This window comes from Rutidosis leptorrhynchoides, chromosome 11 (assembly GCF_046630445.1).
Source record: "Rutidosis leptorrhynchoides isolate AG116_Rl617_1_P2 chromosome 11, CSIRO_AGI_Rlap_v1, whole genome shotgun sequence".
Taxonomy (NCBI): Eukaryota; Viridiplantae; Streptophyta; class Magnoliopsida; order Asterales; family Asteraceae; genus Rutidosis; species Rutidosis leptorrhynchoides.
The window spans coordinates 130,413,808-130,434,099 of NC_092343.1; the positions used below are offsets into that span (position 1 = coordinate 130,413,808).

Genomic DNA, 20,292 nt, shown 5'->3' on the forward strand with positions numbered 1-20,292 from the left:
TAACAATGTCCTAGCTAACTTTTCTTGTATTATACATGTATTTATACATATTTTCTTGTACTATACTAGTCTTGGTTAATCGTAAGACACATGTACACAATACGTCGAGATAACTTCAAAGACAACAGTTTGTACAGTGGGTCGTGATTAAACCTTAGACAATATATATACAATACGTCAGATAAATCGTAATACACATGTACACAACACGTCGAGATAACTTCAAAGATAATAGTTGTACAATGGGTTGTGATTGAGTCTTAGACATTATATTTACAATACATCTTGATTATTCCAGGGTAATGTATTGAACTATATATATGGACTACTAACGTTGGACTGCTAACATTGGACTACTAACGTTGGACTGCTAACTTGACAACTTAAATCATCAACACGTAAATAAAAATAAGATTTGAATATATTTATCATACTTTGATATATATATGTATATATTTGTTATAGGTTCGTGAATCGATCCGTGGCTAAGTCTGATTTTCGACAAATTGAAAATTTGTGAAAGTGAGTTTCATTAATCCCTTTTTACATATATTTTTGGGCTGAGAATACATGCGCTGTTTTATAAACTGTTTTACGAAATGGACACAAGTACTTAAACTATATTCTATGGTTGGATTACGAATACCGAATATCGCCCCTTGTTAGCTTGGTAGCCTAAGAATTAGGGAAATGGCCCCTAATTGACGCGAATCCTAAAGATAGATCTATGGACCTTGACACGTCCCATTCGAGTTACGAATGCTTTAGTACTTTGATTGATATATACTGATTGCGACAGCCGGTATATAGCATGCAGATTGCGAAATGCCTGTATGCGGGGGATATTCTATATGCATCCTATTAGTTCGGTTACCAAGTGTTCACCATATGAATGATTTTATCTTTATGCAGATTGCGAAATGCCTGTATAATGATTATGGAAATGAAAATGAAAACGAAAATCTTGTGGTCTATTAAATTGTTAGAAATAAATATTTATGATAAACTAATGAACTCACCAACCTTTTGGTTGACACTTTTAAGCATGTTTATTCTCAGGTATGAAAGAAATCTTCCGCTGTGCATTTGTCCAATTTAAAGATATTACTTGGAGTCATTCATGACATATTTCAAAAGACGTTGCATTCGAGTCGTTGAGTTCAACAAGATTATATTAAAGTAAATGACAGATTAAGTCATTTATAGCCTGATTATATTGTGAAATGGTATGTATATTTGTCAACTATCGTTGTAATGAAAGTTGTCTTTTAAAAACGAATGCAATGTTTGTAAAACGTATCATATAGAGGTCAATACCTCGCAATGGGACCAAATGTTATTGTATTCGTCCATATGGATTTGGATGGGCCATTACAAATACAATATAAGTTAGTTAAGTTATGGTTAGAATAGATTTGTTACAAATTTCACGTAGCTACAACAAGCAAAAATATCCAATTTTGTTTTACCCACAACTTCTTCTTTTTAAATCCGTTTTGAGTAATTCAAGTTGCTATGGTTTTATAATGAACTGAAATTTATGAAACTAAATAGAAAAAGTATAAGTTTATAGTTGAAAATACAGGTTACAAGTCATTTTTGTAAGAGGTAGTCATTTCAGTCGAAAGAACGACGTCTTGATGACCATTTTGAAAAACATACTTCCACTTTTGAGCAAATAGTGTTTTACTGTAGCAAATAGTATTTTACTGTAGCAAATAGTATTTTACTGTATCGAATAGTATTTTACTGTAGCGAATAGTATTTTACTGTAGCAAATAGTGTTTTAGTTGTACATCTTTGATTTAATTGTATTTCTTCTTATATATATATATATATAAAATAAAAACTTAAATCATAAAAAAATAAAACAATTATATAATTATCACAAGTTATGATGTTCGTGAATCATCAGGCAAACGGGGTAGTCAATTGTCTACATAAACTCATTTCAATTAATCAAGTCTTAACAAGTTTTATTGCTTAACATGTTGGAAACATTTAATCATGCAAATATAGTTTTCATATAATATATAATCATGGAAAAGTTAGGGTCACTACAGTTTATTCTCAGGTGATTGTTAAGAGCTTCCGTTGTTGCATGCTAATTAAAGACAAGAATTAGAGTCAGCATGCTTGTATGATATTGTTTAAAAACTGCATTCGGAAAATAAATTGTTGTAAAATATTATTGTAAACCATTATGAATGGTCGTGTGTAAAAGTTATATTTTAGATTATCATTACTTGATAATCTACGTTATGTCTATTAAACCTTTATCGATAGAATAAAGGTTATGGTTTGTTTTAAAAACGAATGCAATCTTTAAAAAACGTCTCATATAGAGGTCAAAACCTCGCAACGAAACCAATTAATATGAAACGTTTATAATCAATATGAACATGACATTTCACTATTCAACAAACTAAGTGGCCAGGCCGACTACGGAGAGGCAGGATCCTTTTGGTTCCAATATAATTGGAGACTGTTTGGAAAATCCAACAACCAAGTCCGTGTATAATTGTCTTTCTTAGACACCACTTAAATGTTTGTGAATGAGTCTGATAGAAAGCAGTATTGTCTGATACCAGTTCCCTGTCAGTGGCGCCAAAAACTAGGATCCCTCTTGATATGATCGAAACGGACGGTTTTATTTTGTGCGGTGTCGTTAGGTCGCAGTGCGTCAGAGTCAGCCACCAAGAGGGAGGTACTTGTTTTAAATTTATATTTAGCGGGGCCTAAAGCGTACTACTCCTTATTATGAGTAAGGGAAGTATGACCTAGATTCGTATTTTTGAGATATCAGTAGAATCGAACCTATATCTAAAACTTAAGATAATTCTAAGGTGCAGGAGTAGTGGGTGATTACCTAATTTTGGGTTTTCTAGATTAAGTAAATAAAGTAAAGTAAATACGATAAAATTTGTAATTCAGATAAGGCTAAAACAAGTGCATGTTACGATTTCATCAGTTACTTTGCCGATATTATGGAATGCTGGCTCATGGATAGGCAGTGATCTTGCATTTACTATACTAGTCCTAAACGCCCATGTCATAAGACATGTCACTGGGTAATGCGATAGGTTTGAAGATTCTGAATAGATAGCAACGTCCCTTACCCCCGACGCCCGGGCAGTTTGACTACATGCATACACGTTCAGACGGCTCATCCAATTGAGCGACTCGGTTGGGTGACGTATTAACATTCCGAAATGGTCTAAACTTTCTTAAGTATAATAGAATACATGGTTTCCCATAACCGAGAGACGTGATGTGTCTTAATGCTTTCGTTAATGATTGGTTTAAAAGATAGTTAGGCCCTTAAAAGAGTTCAACCATAAAGAACACCATGGCCAAGTCAAGCTGACTTCCATGAGAACGTTCGATTATCCTAACGGTCCAATCCTTTATGTGTTCGAACAAACAATTCCTTAATTAACCAAGAATCCCTCAAGAGGGGTGCAATGCTTGAGACCGCGTTATGGTGAAGTGTACTAGTCAACACTAACCGTGTTCCATGGCATTACTTAGCAGATGTACAACTTACAACAACTGTTGTGCTTCAGCGTGCACGTACGAAGTTTATATGCTTGGTGACTACACCAGCATGGTCTAGGACCGACAATGTACTAGGGGTCTAGTTAGATGTTTCACTATGAAAGAGTCCTCAGTCGGAATCCAAGGCTCGGTGGACTTACTACAACCGTTGTGCCTCAGTCAAACTCACGTTGTATCCGATAGACTTCTCTTACCAAGGGGTGACACAGATAGTGTACTCGTCCAGGTGCATTTCTTTTTTTATTATTATTATTGTTAATAGCATTAGCTTCAGGGAATGCTAGCGCACCCGTAGGACGAGATTCTTGATTCTTCATCAGTAATTCTTTATTCACTTATGCAACTAAGAGATAAGTTTGAAGTTTGGAAAAAGTTTTGTAATTCTGCAATCTTAAATTTTCTTGTATAGTTATGTTTGCAGATTGCATTGTGGAGAAAGTTTTCTCCATCATATCAGCATCACTTATTTCTTGACCACAGAATTGAAGCTTTGAACGGATCTTGAACATGGCCGAGCTGTATTCACTTACCTTTTTAAAATCTTGGAACCTTAGATTTCTCCATTCTTCCCTCGCAGCTGGGAGTAATATTTCCTTTTGATTATCGAATCTACTCTTGATACTTTCCCATAAAACATGTGGATCTTTGATAGTGAGATACATATGTTTTAAGGTGATATCAATATATTTGCGAATAAAAGCAATTGATTTTAATTTATCTTGATCAGAACAAGTATTGTTTTCTTTTAAAGTTTCTAGAATACCTAATGGTCCAAGATTTATTTCTACATCCATGACCCATGATGTGTAGTTTGTTCCCGATACGTCTAGGGCATCAAACTCAAGCTTTGATAAGTTTGACATTTTCTATTTTCAGAAAGATGAACAACATAAATCATAATCATAATCAATTTCTAATAACATGAAATTAGAATCATTTTAAATTCATAAGTAGCAAACAACAGAATAATGGTATGATTACAAATAATAAAACCACAAGGGCAGGATAGAATATAGGTTCACCCGGTGGTATATTAGCAACAATGATGATAGTTAATATGACCAATACGATAAGAAAAATCATCCTTGTGTGAATCATCTTTACAAAAACTTTTTAAGAGTGGTAATCTGAGAAAATGAAGATTGATTTGTGAAAATGTGAAAACGGAGATGTTTATTTTATATTTGAAAAATATAGTCGTTGTAACGTCGTCAGTTGACGTTAACAACCGTTATGTATACATGACCGTTGTAACGTCGTTAGTTGACGTTAATGACTGTTATGTACTCGTTATATTAATAATAATTTTAATAAAAGAATTTTATTAGTATAAATATGATTAGTATAAAATACATTTAGTATAAATACGTTTAGTATAAATACGAAGATTAAGAGAATAAACATATTATGCATAAATAATAAATTTAAGAGTAAAGTATGCATGAAATAAATAATGATTAATTGCATATAAATGTTAGATAACATAAATATAAATGTTAGTGAAGTTAATAAGAGTTAGATTACAGAAATATAATTCAGGCGGTATAACCGACCATATATAACTTAAATAAAATAAATATAAATGTTAGTGAAGTTAATAAAAGTTAGATTACAGAAATATAATTCAGGCGGTATAACCGACCATATATAACTTAAATAACATAAATATAAATGTTAGTGAAGTTAATAAAAGTTAGATTACAGAAATATAATTCAGGCAATATAACCGACCATATATAACTTAAATAACATAAATATAAATGTTAGTTATGATGATAATAATATTTACCTTACTAATAAATAATAGAAGATATCGTTAAAGATTTTTTTTTACCTTTATTATACGGAGCACTTCGTGCTGATAACGTGTTATAATTCAGTAGACTTATAACTACCTTTAGTGACGTGTTATAATTCAGTAGACTTATAACTACCTTTAGTGACGTGGTTTTTGACTGTGGACTATTGATAATTATTAGAAGATATAAAGAGAGAGAGTATATATGAAATATATATATCATTCAAGCAAGTTACATAATTACATTTGATGGAGTATTTATAATACATAATTTACTATGCATTATTTGACTTATAATTAGGAGTAGCTGTCATCCATATTTACTTTATAGCAACAATTTCAATTTTTTTTGGAAAAAAATAAAAAATACATAGGCAACTCAATTCAATTCTATATACCAAACAGAAAACCTAATCGTCTCATTTTTCACCTACAGCCGCCATCACCCCAACCACCCTCAGTTCTCTATTACGAGTTAGGAGTACTTATTATATCTGGTCGGATCCCTCTTCGCATCATAATACAAATTCGGAAGCAAATCTCAAAGATTATTTAATCAGTTTCTCAAAATTTCCTGCAAGAATTTGATAGCTACATGGTTATTTTTCGGTATGATGAGTTCTCATAAAGATTATGTCTTTAACTACTATTCAATTTGTATTATTATATGTTTCTGATGTGTTTTAATTAACTGGATCTTGTGTAAATTAGTTAACTGAAACATACAGATTTTGTATTATGTTTGTTGGTTATTGGTTACAATAAAATTTACTTATTAATATGCTGATACCGAAGTTAATTTTCCCCAAATTGCGAAAAACGTAATTCCAAAATTTTGTTGATCTGTATTATTATATGTTTTTATTTGCTTTCTAACCTAAGATACAGTTATAAATTCACTTAGTCACCTTGTCATGTGGGCTTATGCCAAAAAATAAAAATGGTAATTTTGTAGACGGTGTATCGCAAACATAATGTGCTTGTTTATTTAGTAGCTGTAATTTTTTTGGAAATGTCATCTTATGATTACATTATATTTCTTTTTTCTTTGCTGAGTATATTTTGTAATAATTTATATATATAATTCATTCATATTCATATCATTACAAATGAGCGGTTATAGCTTGGATACATATGCATCTAAAATTTTACACGCACGTCCATATTAGTTTTATGGTTCTTGTTGATACTTGAGTTCATATATGATTTGTAACCCGATTCTTTAGATAAGTAGTGTTCATGTTTTTCAGTAAAGGATGATACCTTAGGAGAGGCTCCAGACGTGTTAACTCATAACTATTCACATTAAGGCTGCTCATATTTTGGAACTAAGTATGTATGCTGTTTTTCTTTTTACCAATTTAAGCCAAAATCATGTCAAATGATAATAAAAATCCTTCCAAGGTTTTTTTAGACGACAAATACATGATGACCGGATTTCAACATGTTATACGTTAATTATAGAACATCAAGTAAGCATTTTCTGACTCATTTATAGCTGGAATTGGTATAAATGTGACCATGTACATTCTTAGCTAGCCTATCAAGTAGTTTCTTATATGGCTTCAGTAAGAAAAGTTGAGTATTTTGGTGACCTTTACATCATTATACATTATCCTATAAAATTTAAGAACACTATAGCTAACAGTGGTTTTAATGCTGTTTTAGATTGTAGATTCATTCCCTCAACAACACGAATCTTCATTCTATCATAAACACTATCCGGATCATGTTGAGAGTATGAGATAATGCAATCCCCTCCCTGGTTAGCCCTCTGACCTTTTTTTTTTCGTTTTAGAATTATATGTATTTCTTAGCTTCATTGATCTTATATGCACTCACTTTGGATTTTTACAAATAATTTATGGTGGCGGCTGCCATTTACTCATCAAAAAGATCTATTTTGGTTGTGGTTGATCTGTAACACTTAAATCGGGTAAAATAAAAACATTTTGATTAAAGGATACAATTCAGAATCTGATATGTGTTAACCATATTTGACACTGATTTTTAAACTTTAGGTATCTGGACAAAAGTGTTCACTACTATTCTATATTAGTTACTGGTGGCGGATCGAGGAATACGTCGTTGGTTGTTCATACATTTGATTTTGGTGAGTTGTATATCATCGTTAGCTTGTCTTCTAGGACCGACACTCAGGTAATATACATCGATCTAACAATTGGGTCCTTACACCATTGTCGTATGTATATACATAACAACACAAATCTTATTGTAAAATCGACAAGACATGAAAAATAAAATCTGGAGAATTGAATATCATTTGCTTCAATCCATTTTTTTATTGTAAAACTTGAAAGAACTATAATCAACAATACCATCAACTAACCTTATACTACGATTAACTAACTTATAATAAAAAGTTACAACATAACCCGTTACAAATTCAACAATTGAAATCTATTTTTCTGAACTATATAAGACTTGAATATTACTACCTAAAACTCTTTACAACAATTTCAATTTTCTATTTATTTTTCTATAAGTTTCCCATAAGAAAGTGTACTGTGAATCTCAAGGTGAACCATAACACTAGTACCAATGGCCATAGACTAAAGACGGTAACGACTTGCGTGATTTCTGGATAACTACTTGTTACTTGAGCAAGGAATATAGCATCGAGCATGATGAGAACTTTCAAGGGGAGTTGTTTTTTTAAGGATTCCCCAAGTGCCTTTGTAGTCGCATCTTTGTAACGCTTAATAATGTTCTCTCTAGATTCTCACCAAGATTTAACATCAAAATCAAATATAAGTTTATCATAATATCATTTTGACATTATATTGTTACAAATAACGTCACATCGTTTTTGAGTAAATAGGTCTACCAAAAATAAGAAATAATCGGTAAATGTGATGAGTGAGTGTTATAGAATTTTCTTACTGTGTTTTAACTCGACAATGTTTCGATGGTTAGGTGTTGATGATATTTTGGTAAATTTATATTTGATTTTGATATTAAACATCTAACCATAAAAATATTATCAAGTTTAAAAATAGTAATAAAATTCTATAACACAATTTATCATCATTCACCGATTGATTCTCATTTTCGGAAGACCTATTTACCCAAAAAGGGCGTAACGCTTTTTTTTAACAATACAATGTCATAATGATATTTTGGTGAATTTATATTTGACTTTGATGTTAGATCTTGGTGAGAATATAGAAAGAATGTTCTTAAGCGTTATGGGGATGTGATTACGGAAGCACTTGAAGAATTCTTAAAAAAGCAACTCACCGTGAAAGTACTCAACATGCTTGATATCAATTCCTTCCTCAAATCACAAATAGTTGTTCGAAAATCACGAAAGGCGTTATCTCCTTTGATCAATGGTTATTGGTACCAATGTTATGGTTCACTTTGAGATTCACAATGCACTTTCTCTTAGGGAATTTAAAGAAAAATAAATAGCTAATTGAAGTTGTTGTAAAGAGTTTTGGATAGTAATAATAGTGGAGGGTAATATGTTGTAATTGTTGATTCTGTAAGGCGTTGTGTCGTATAATTTCTAATCGAAGTTAGTTACTACTGTAACAGTGATCATATTGTTGATTTCAGTTCATCGTATTCAAGTTTTATAATAAAAGAAAGGGCAAATGGCCCGAAAGGGTAACCTATGTTGTCAAATTTGACAATCAAGGTAACCCCCAATTTCAGTAAGCCCAAAAAGGACTCAATTTTAATTTTTGCTCGCAAAAAGGACTGCGTGTTCAAATTTTTTTAAATTGAGGTAATATCAGACCATTTTTTTAAAAAAAAATCGCGAATTACTTCAAATTGAGACTTGGAACAGATTCCTAATGCTCCGAATTTCATTTTTTGTGAAGCAACTAGATCCAATACATCACGAAAAGCAATGAATCGAGATGAACAAGTCGTTTGAACAAGTCGAGATGAAAAAGTCGATTCAACGTTTTTCGTGATGTTTTGGATCTAATTGCTTCACAAAAAATGAAATTCGGAGCATTAGGAATCTGTTCCAAGTCTCAATTTGAAGTAATTCGCGATTTTTAAAAAAAAAATTCGTCTGATATTACCTCAATTTTAAAAAATTTGAACACGCAGTCCTTTTTGTGAGCAAAAATTAAAATTGAGTCCTTTTTGGGCTTACTGAAATTGGGGGTTACCTTGATTGTCAAATTTGACAACATAGGTTACCCTTTCGGGCCATTTGCCCTAAAAGAAATGACAAAATTACACTGGGGATTTCATGTAGTATGTCCAAAAGTACAATCGAGGTTCAAAAGAATTATTTTAACTTGAGGAGTCCTCGTGGTATGCTTTTGTTTCGTAGAGGGTCCAAATCGCTAACAGACGTAAAAGTTTCTGTTAAATCCACTCACATACTAAGCATGTGAGGGTGAAACAGTCATTTCATAGTTATCTTAACTTTAAACCTGTATGTTCATAACTGGCCTTTAACAATTTCTACAAATTAGAAGAACCCACATCAAAACCTTTAACAACTTTACAAATGGAATCGAGATTTGGAACCACCACCACCGTCATTGCAACTTCGATATCACCCACCCCACCGTCATTGTAACTGATTTCACCCACTGCCACCGTCGTTGCAACTGCATCATGACCCATGACCAACATCGCTCTAACTTTGTCGGAACAACACCCACCACCACCGTCACTGTAACAATGATTTCGCCCATCACCAACGTCGTTGCTATTCCATCGTCGCCCATCACTATCGTTGCTCTAACTCTGTCGGAACCACTGCCGACAACGAGACTAAGGAGCCAGAATTGTAGCTCGAAATGGTTCCATTTGACCCAAGAACAAATGGCCTCCTGCGAGCGAGAGAACAAATCAATTAGTTTCGGAAGTTGCAGCCACCACCACCCGTTGAATCCTTCACAACAATCCTTTCGGATCAGGTAAGAAAAAATCGTTTTAAGCTTTCCTTAAATCGTGATGGCGGTGCTTGATTTTAAAATTTGGCTATTTGTTGTTTTTAGAAATGGTTTCAGATTGAGTGGTTTTTTGTTTTGTTTTTGTTTTTGGCAACAAATTGTTTTGACAACAAATGGATGTTATGCGATTAGGTTATATACGTTTGGTGTTTGGAGTTGTATATTTTTGTTATGTTTGTATTACTTGCTCCTTGCGCGCTCTGGTTGTATCGTATAGCCCTTTGTGGCATTATGGAATAAAACCATTCTCAGTTTATTAAAAAAATATATCACTTTTAAAGTCGTCGGAGTCGGCCAACGTGTCAGTTTGGGGATTAGCTCGTCCCGAGTTGCTCAAAAACGCCTAACGTGTCGGGTAAAAGTCGGCGTGAGTCGGTCAACGTCAAGTTAGGTCAAGAATTTCAAATCACTTGCATGAAATGGGTTCTTTATATTTTATAGGTATTATTGCCTTCTTTTCATGACTAAAAAAAAAAAAAGAAAAAAAAAAGATAAATATTCATATTCGGGCTCTTTTGATTTGTAATCAAATCAATTCATTTTTTTCCTGAAAAATGAAGGAAACTTTATAATGAAAGCTCTTTCACTTGAAAATGAAAGAACCGAACAAGGATACAAACAACCGAATAGCCGGGCTCGGGACTAGAAAACAAACTCCAAAACCTAACGAGCAAAAAGCTATCTACAATCGAGCCCTTCCGAGAGAAAAGAAACAAACGCTTCTCCAAAACAAACTAAAGCAACCATAGAAGACAACATAGAAACAAAGTAAACCTACAGCAAACTAAAAACGCCAACCAAGAAAACCACGAAACAACTAATGATGATGGTTTACGATCCTTGAAGATTAGTTTGCTCAACTCACCATCAACAGTTTCTCGCCTAATAGCATTTCATGAGATGCAACAATTAGTCAACCGAGTGCCACCATCAATATAATGATCTTTCAACTGCGTTCGAAGGGGTAAAGGTTACGAATACCACCAGTCGTGTCCGAACAATGTTACACATCCGCCTTCAAACTACCTAACTGAACACTTTGATCCAAATCTTTGTCGTTTACCTTAACAGTTGCACCAAGACCATCATCTTCCACACCAACAACCGTGACCTTGATGAACGATTCAACTTCTTCAACCTCGTCTTCCATATTATGTACAATATCTGCTTCTTCTTTCTCCCTTTCTGCACGTAAAGCTTTTTGAACCACCTCCACATGTCTCGTGTAAATCTCCATAATTTAACCCGTTAGATGGATTCTATGTTCCATGTTTCGTAACCATTCTTGAGTTTCTTATACTGAAACTTTACAATTTACAATGTCAGGGTCAATATTGATTTTTTAAAAATGTCAATGTTGATGTCAATGTTGATGATCCTGGTAATTAACAAAAGGATATGCTAAAACATATTTGAAAGGTTTGTGGCAATTACCTGAATATTTTATCACCATCTCTATCTCTCTCTCTATTTCTATTATAACAAAAGCTATCAGTTTAATATCTGATATGTGAGCCATCGGTTCACTCGATGTTAATCTTATTTTTCATGGGGAAAGACCCATTACGGTAGTTTGCTATTGGGGTCTTTGCGAGTCAACTTGGCGTTGCACTATTGCCTTGTCCTGGTTCACCCCTAAAAAAAATAAAATAAAATAAGATGACATGGTTAAATAATACTCGTTGGATTAAAAAGCTAGATTGAGTGAGGACCCTTGGATCAAAATATTTAATTTATTTGCAAATATATCATCTACACACCGTTAGATAAGATATACGATGATTTAATATTGCTCCATGATTTAATATTGTGGATAAGAATTAGCTTTCATCTAATTATTTAATAATAATATATTTGTTCACCGTGAAATTATACTTTACACTTTTATTTTCTTAACAAAATTGTCTACCAGTTTAGGGCCTTTAGGACTTTACACCTACTGTTACTGTCGAATGAATGTTGAGTTGTTGATTTTTAATGGGCTATTACAAATGGGTGATGATATGTACACAACCACTTTTTACACATACACAACCAAATATGCTTTACAGTGTTGTATAGTACAACATTGTAAAGCGTGTTTGGTTGTGTATGTGTAAAAAGTGGTTGTGTACATATCAATTCCCATTACAAATATGGTTCAAACTTAATTGAAAGTTACGAAATAATTAATTATTATTATTATGTTTTAAATAATAAAAGTAAAATTAAATTTTAGTGTTTATGCATTTTTTTTTTAATAGCAAACAAATTTTATTATATATTGGATAATAATAAGACATTTACAAGCGCCATGTTCTATCAAAACGAGAAAATTACAAACTATGAAAACGATAAAACAAGATCTAACAGCTAAAAAAATGAAAGATATATCGTAGGAAAACGCCTTGGTCCTTTCATTATCATTAAGGAGGAGATTTTACTTGAGAAGACAAGCTGAGATGGAAACGAAGCACAATGTTGGCAATTCAACGACAAAGCACCCCGAACCATTCCAATTTCTCCCCTCCAAAACGACTACTCCGAGAGTGGGGCAAAAAACATACATGGAGGGTATATCTATTAGCCAATTCCAGAGCGCCTAAAAACATTCGTCAACGAGGATAGGGGACATGAGACCCATCGATCCCACTCAAGATTGAGGTACTTGCATCTGTTAGATGTCCAATCGAATTGATTAATTTTGTTTTAAACGACGAGATTCAATTCAGGTGGTCGTTTAAGTGTTATAGAGGCACGTTTAATCAGTAGCTTTTAAATTATAAATTAAGTATTAGGTGAAGGGTAATTTAGGAAGTTCACGTATATTGTTGTGAATGAATTAGAATGTGGAGTGTGATGATCAGATTCCATGAATTTTACACACTTAGCTGTCCTACTATCTTTCTTTAACGGTTATTTCGATTTCGAATATTCTCATTTGTCACCTATACACGTTCTCTTCACACAACATCGTCACATTAAGTAACCGGTGTGTTTTGGATTAAACTGAGTGGCTTAGGGCATACACCTTTATTTACCACAACATAATACTTGAGAAAATCCCCCTTGGATTCGAACATGCGCCAACTAGGATTCAACAACCCAGAGCTTATACCAGTCAGGCAATGTCTTGATTTAACGTGTCATTCTATAACATTTTCGATTTGCATAACTCCATCATATTCTTATACTAAACTTATGTGAGTATGTTTAATCACATAATTTTTTTTAAACATAAAGATAATTTTATATTGTATTATGTTTAAAACCCGCGAATTCACGGGATATAAACTAGTATAGATGTATTCTATCCTCATATTTATTCTCATTTTTTTTAATTAAAGGATAGACGAATTTATAAATAATACTCCTTCCGTCCCAAAAAACTGTCTACCTTACTATTTTTGTTTGTCCTAAAAATATTGTCCCTTACTTTAAATAATAATAAAAACCACTAAAGTTCCAATTACACTCTTTTTATTATTGGAAATTCAGCATTATAGCAATTAATTTATAACTTACTCTTTATAACAACATTAAATGAGAGATAAAATAGACAATTGACTAATATATCTTAAATTCAACAAAAAGTCAAACCAGACATTCTTTTTGGAACGGAGGGAATACAATAGTCATAATTAAATATAATTTAACAACAACAATACTCAATCTTTCACATGCGAGGATATGAGATATAGGAGGTGAGATTTAGACAATCCTTCCTCTACCTTATCTTAGAAAAATATAATTAAATTAAGTGAAAAGGGAAAAAAATATTAAAATAAAAAATACATAGTTTTTTGTTAAAACACTTTTTAGATCATATTGAAATGGCAAATTTTAAAGGAAGGATAGACGAATTTATAGATAGTCATTAATAAATTTAATTTAAGTGAAAAGGAAAAAAAAAATATTAAAATAAACAATACATAGTTTTTGTTAAAACACTTTTCAAAGCATATTGAAATGGAAAAAAACGTATTCATCATATTTAAGAATATTATGATGCCGGAGGCGTCCTTGGGGTAATCTCGTAGTTCCTACGGGGTGGAGATGATGGGGTCGGTCCATGAATTTTCCTTCCTTTTGCCGCATTTCGCTCAAAGGGTTGAAGGGAGATAGTGCATCATAGGGATGAGCAAAAATACCAAAAAAATCGAAACAGTACCGATACCGTACCGATACCGAAATACCGTACCGATGGTATTCGGTATTGGTATCGGTTCCTAGTTTATGCAAAAATCGGTTTCGGTACTATGCGGTTCGGTACCGGTTCTGTACCGGTTCGGTACCGGTACTCCCGAAATGAAAACCGAAATACAAATGAAGATACATGCCATGAGATATTATGTACTCCGTGATATTTTATTTAAAAACATATTTAAGAAACCACAAGGACCAATGGTATAATTAACCCTAAAAAAAACATATAAAACCCAAAAGTGGGAAACACGTCACATAACACGTGTGACATACGTGGCAAGCATGTAAAAATTTGTGAAGGAAGTATGACCTAGAGTCGTATTTTTGAGATATCAGTAGAATTGAACCTATATCTAAAACTTAAAATAATTCTAAGATGCAGGAGTAGTGGTTGATTACCTAAATTTTGGATTTTCTAGATAAAGTAAAGTAAAGTAACTACGATAAAATTTGTAATTCAGATAAGGCTAAAACAAGTGCATGCTATGATTTCATCAGTTACTTTGTCGGTATTATGGAATGCTGGCTCATGGATAGGCAGTGACCTTATATTTACTACACTAGTCCTAAACGCCCCTGTCATAAGACATGTCACTGGGTAATGCGATAGGCTTGAAGATTCTGAATAGACAGCAACGTCCCTTACCCCCGACGCCTGTGCAGTCTGACTACAGGCATACACGTTCAGACGGCTCATCCAATTGAGCGACTCGGTTGGGTGACGTATTAACATTCCGAAATGGTCTAAACTTTCTTAAGTATAATAGAATACATGGTTTTCCATATCCGAGAGACGCGATGTGCCTTGATGCTGTCGTTAATGATTGGTTTAAAAGATAGTTAGGCCCTTAAAAAGAGTTCAACCATAAAGAACACCATGGCCAAGTCAAGCTGACTTCCATGAATACTTTCGGTTATCCTAACGGTCCAATCCTTTATGTGTTCGAACAAACAGTTCCTTAATTAACTAAGAATCCCTCAAGCGGGGTGCAATGCTTGAGACCGCGTTATGGTGAAGTGTACTAGTTAACACTAACCGTGTTCCATGGCCTTACTTAGCAGAGGTACAGCTTACAACAACCGTTGTGCTTCAGCGTGCACGTACGAAGTTTATATGCTTGGTGACTACACTAGCATGGTCTAGGACCAACGATGTACTAGGGGTCTAGTTAGATGTTTCACTACGAAAGAGTCCTCAGTCGGAATCCAAGGCTTGGTGGACTTACTACAACCGGTGTGCCTCAGTCAAACTCACGTTGTATCCGATAGACTTCTCTTACCAGTCGTGTCGCATAAATCAGACGTGTGGAATTACGTAGGTAATTGTAAGGTAAATAGGTGGATAGAGGTCGATACATGGGGTTAAAAGTCACGTGACAATCACATGTGTGAGTTATGTGACAATCACATGTGTGGAGCCTAACGGGCCGTTAGCTGTCGTTATGTCTAAGGATGTATTTGGAACTAAATTACCACATTAAGGACTAAATATGCCGTTTATCATTAACAGGGATGAATTGAGCAAAAAAACTGAAAATACGAGGACTATTTAAGCAATTTTTTCAAAATTTAAAATACTGATACTGATAGTGATAATGATAATAAAAAAATAAATAATATTCCAAGATCCTCTGAAATTGTAAATAACGATTGTACCCTATTCGTAAGTCTTCTTGAAATAAACCCTAAATAAAAAGGTTTTATCTATATATCTAATTCTGTTAACACACCTGTTAGGAAATTCTTTGTACTCATCGATCGTTCGTCATCTCAATTATTCTTTGTCTCCCAAGGGTTTGTCAAAACTAATGGATGATCATGCACACGCAGGTACCACTTTGCATATATAATCCGTCATTAGTTTTAATTAATTAATTATGTCCAATCATTCTTAATTTGCATACATATACATATATCTTTTATATATATATATATATATATATATATATATATATATATATATATATATAGGGGCATGATCAATGGGAAAGTAACCAATCGGGGGGAAGCGGGGAAACGATCGACAAAAATAATATTCAAAAATGAACATTTAGAAGAGACACTTCGTGATGAATGTTATTATTTAGGCGGGAAAACGATCGACAAAAATAATATTCAAGATAATATTGTTCGTGAAGAATATGAACGTTTTTTTTCTTCATGTTTTGTGAAGTAAAATTTAGCCCGATTTAGAGTTTAGGGTTTAGGGTTTAGGGTTTGGTGTTTTAGGTTTATTCCATAAATAAACCCAAACCACCAAACCCTAAACCCTAAACTCTAAACCGTTCGTGTTAAAAACTCAATCTAAACCCTAAATCTAAACCCCAAACCCTAAATTTCTAAACCCTAATATCTAAACCCTATAAACCCTAATATCTAAACCCTAATATCTAAACCCCAATAGCTAAAACCTCAAAATACGCTCGAAAAACACGATAATTGTTATATATTACTTCTTCGAGTGTTTTCCAGCCAAAATAAAAACATTTATCACAAAGTGTCTCTACTAAATGTTCATATTTTCATCTCATCTATAATGTTCGTGAACAAAGTTTTTTCAAAAAACGGAAAAAAAAAAAAATTTTGCTTCCCCCGAATTGTTACTTCCCTCTTGATCCTACCACTATTTATATATATATATATATATATATATATATATATATATATATATATATATATATATGTGTGTGTGTGTGTGTGTGTGTGTGTGTGTGTGTGGTTTTTAATTCACTGGGGATGAAGAAAAGAAAGCAGGAGCAGGAGTACTTGTAACAACAACAACAACAACAAGTGTGTCTGTGGTTAACAATAAGAATCATCAGCCTGAGTTTGAGACTGATTTTAAAAAGTGGTTAGCCAAACAGTCTTTACCCATTGAAGCTGCTATAAACACCATCACCGGCGCTTTTGAAGGGGTCGTCACGGCTGTTGTTCTGGATTTTCGTTTCCTAGCTGCATTTCGTTATTTTGGTATTTCAGATCGCTCTAATCTTTGTCCAGAGGTTTGTATATTAATACTCTAAACAATGACTAAACTCGCCATAAGTAGGTATACTAGCATGGTTTTTATGGTTCCAATGTTTGTAATTTTGTTGTGGTTGTTGTTGTGTGTGCAGAAGCTTTCTCGTATAGGAGGGTACAAACCATTGTTAGTGTCTTTCGTAGCAGGAGAGACTTTGGAACAGGCTCGTAATCTTGCAGTTATGATGGGTGTTAATGCAGGCGTATCTCGTGCCTTGAAACGTTTAAAAGGCAAGGAGGATGTCCAAACGACGTAAGCTTAAACATAGTTGTTTATTTTCTTCATCTCTATAGCTAGCATATAAACAACGGATCGAACCAAAGGCGGAACTTAGTTATAAGTTGAGAGGGCCATGGCCCCCTTAGAATTTAGGCCAATTAGTGTAAAAGTTAGTAATATTTTAGGATAAGTAGACTGTTTTACTATTCTAGCCATCCTAAAGTCTCAATCATCCATCAACAAAACTTTATTCTCTATTGTTCTAATAGTCGGCACAAGAATGTTAACTTTAATATTATAAAGTTTAATGTATCTTATCTTAATTTTTAATTCAAATTTATAATTTCAAACAAAATTTAAGTTAATGCTGAATTAAATTTTAACAGTCACTAATCTTCTCATTAAAATATGTTAACCTCGCCCTCGTAATAAAATTGTTCAAGTTCCGCTACTGGAGTATGATATGCATATCTATGTTTATATTGTTGCGCGCAGTATGATATCAGGTTTTGGTTCTGGAGTGATGCTATCGTTGGTTACCGGAATGAGAGGTCCTAGTGTGATATCCGTTGGTGTTCTCTTTGCGCTTGTTAATGGTGGATTAATTAAGGTCATCCATCATCTTACTTTCTCCTCAATTAACCTTCCTTCTTAGATATTATGTAACATCTCATAAATTTGATTTATGTTTATATAGCTGGGACGATTTGTGTTGTATATTATCATCATCGATCACTCGAATCGAACACAGTTTTTCTGTTGTTTTGATAGACAGAGATGTATGTGCAGGTAGAGGAGACATTACGAAATCGAAGACTATCGAAAGAACGATATCATGTGATGCACAGTAACATGATGATTTCTGGTTATACACCATGAAGTTTAATGAGAGCTTGATGATCTTTGATAAAGGTTTTATCTGTTTTGACATAGACCTACATGTTTTGAGTTTTTATTTTCAGTTCTTTATTGTGGGATATTTTTATATTTGACACTTTTCTTTGTAAATTTTGATGATCTTAGAAGCCTTTTTTAGTAATTGGGAAGAGGATAGGCTAAGCTAACACATGAGATTTGAAAGGTATGTGGAATCGACATGTTATGGATCAATGGGTCATATAAAACAGCCTATTTAGTCTTAATGGGTCATTGGTTAAAATGGACCCATTTAACCTGTGGATTACAAGCCAGCAAAACAGCCCATTGATGGAAAGAGTAAAATGGACCCATTTACCCTAGCCCATTGATGGGTCAACTACTTTGAACAGACCACTTTTTGTTTTCAAAAAACGGAAACTAATAGGGAAATTGCTCAATAATCAATATGTTCCCGTTTCCGGAAGTTTTTATCAATATGTCTTAAAAAATTGAAAATTGTAACATGACCCTTGTCCACGCATCACGCGTGCGTGTGACATGGTGCATGATGTGTGTCACCGATCATACTAGCCATGCATCACACACGGTGCATCTGATATCGTCACGCACCACGCATTACGCACGGTGCGTTTGATATAGTGCATGGTGCATGTTTGACGGGATAAGATAAGGATATTGTGGATAAGATTTCCTTATTTTTTCGATTATCAACATCTTAAAAGGCAAAACTGGGGTCCCGTATATCACATTTCTGATTTGTTGTCGATAATTAAGATGTTAGAAGATAAAAGAGAGGGATCCTGGGCACAAATAATGCCCATTAAAAGCTGACTGGCACAAATAATGCCCATTAAAAGTCAAAAGTGGGGATCCCGGAACTTAAGGGCACCTGTATCCTAAGCTTCCATAAATATCAACTTTCACCAACCCATTATTCTCATCACAAAACAACATCATCCAACACCAAAACGCATCAGATATCTCTGAACTCCCTTCCTATACCCCATCACCATCACCACCATCATCACCACTCCAGTGTGTAAATTTGAATAGAGGATAAATTGAAAATTCTAGTTATGCTCTAAATGCCCAAATGAACCCGGTCAATGAATTTGAACCGGGAAGTAACTAGAAAAATACCAACCCGCGCAAAGCGGCGGGACTTTTTGGATTGCTTATTCATATTTAGCGTAGCGTTATGTATTTACAGATTTATAAACACGTTGCTACGAGTATGTTTGAAAACACCTGGTTAGTGCATAGTATATAACGGACTCCGCGTTTTTAACGCCAGAAAAATCACATAAATACGGGAACAAAACCATCGATATGATGTGGTTAATTTAGGTTGTTTATTATACGTGTACGTATATGTGAAAAATATCTCGAAATATTTAGCGTTATTATAAAAACAGTCCGTTTTGCGCATAGCTAGTTGCGTTGTGTTCGTAAAATGATTTCGAGTTGAACGGTGAAGTCGGTAAAATTTAACTCGTGGCGAGCGGGAATATATAGATCGGTGAAAATTCAGGTGGATTTTGTTTAAGTTAATTTAATAAAATAGCGAATTTATATTTTTTACCCTGAAAGATTTGAGAAGTGAAAAAATTTAGGGGGGATTTTTTGAAAAATAGTGGTGGCGTTTTAGTGTAACCAAACGACCACATTCCGCATCCTCATTA

General features: G+C 33.6%; 1 protein-coding gene and 1 pseudogene across 1 annotated transcript; both read left to right on the plus strand.

Moving 5' to 3' along the window:
• Positions 1–11,762: 11,762 nt before the first annotated feature.
• On the plus strand, positions 11,763–11,943 carry LOC139878853 (U2 spliceosomal RNA; annotated as a pseudogene).
• A 4,176-nt stretch (positions 11,944–16,119) lies between these two features.
• On the plus strand, positions 16,120–18,701 carry LOC139876341 (chloroplastic import inner membrane translocase subunit HP30-2-like). The gene is made up of 6 exons (XM_071863650.1): positions 16,120–16,153; positions 16,228–16,320; positions 17,233–17,492; positions 17,607–17,764; positions 18,227–18,341; positions 18,521–18,701. The coding sequence occupies exons 2-6, from the start codon at positions 16,299–16,301 to the stop codon at positions 18,608–18,610; spliced, it is 645 nt and encodes a 214-aa protein (XP_071719751.1). The 5' UTR covers positions 16,120–16,153; positions 16,228–16,298; the 3' UTR covers positions 18,611–18,701.
• The last annotated feature ends 1,591 nt before the right edge of the window (positions 18,702–20,292 follow it).

Coding starts and splice junctions, on each gene's coding strand:
- LOC139876341 (XM_071863650.1), top strand. CDS start 16,299: ATGGATGATCATGCACACGCAG. Junction 17,765..18,226: donor AAGGAGGATGTCCAAACGAC/GTAAGCTTAAAC, acceptor TGTTGCGCGCAG/TATGATATCAGGTTTTGGTT. Junction 18,342..18,520: donor TTAATGGTGGATTAATTAAG/GTCATCCATCAT, acceptor ATGTATGTGCAG/GTAGAGGAGACATTACGAAA.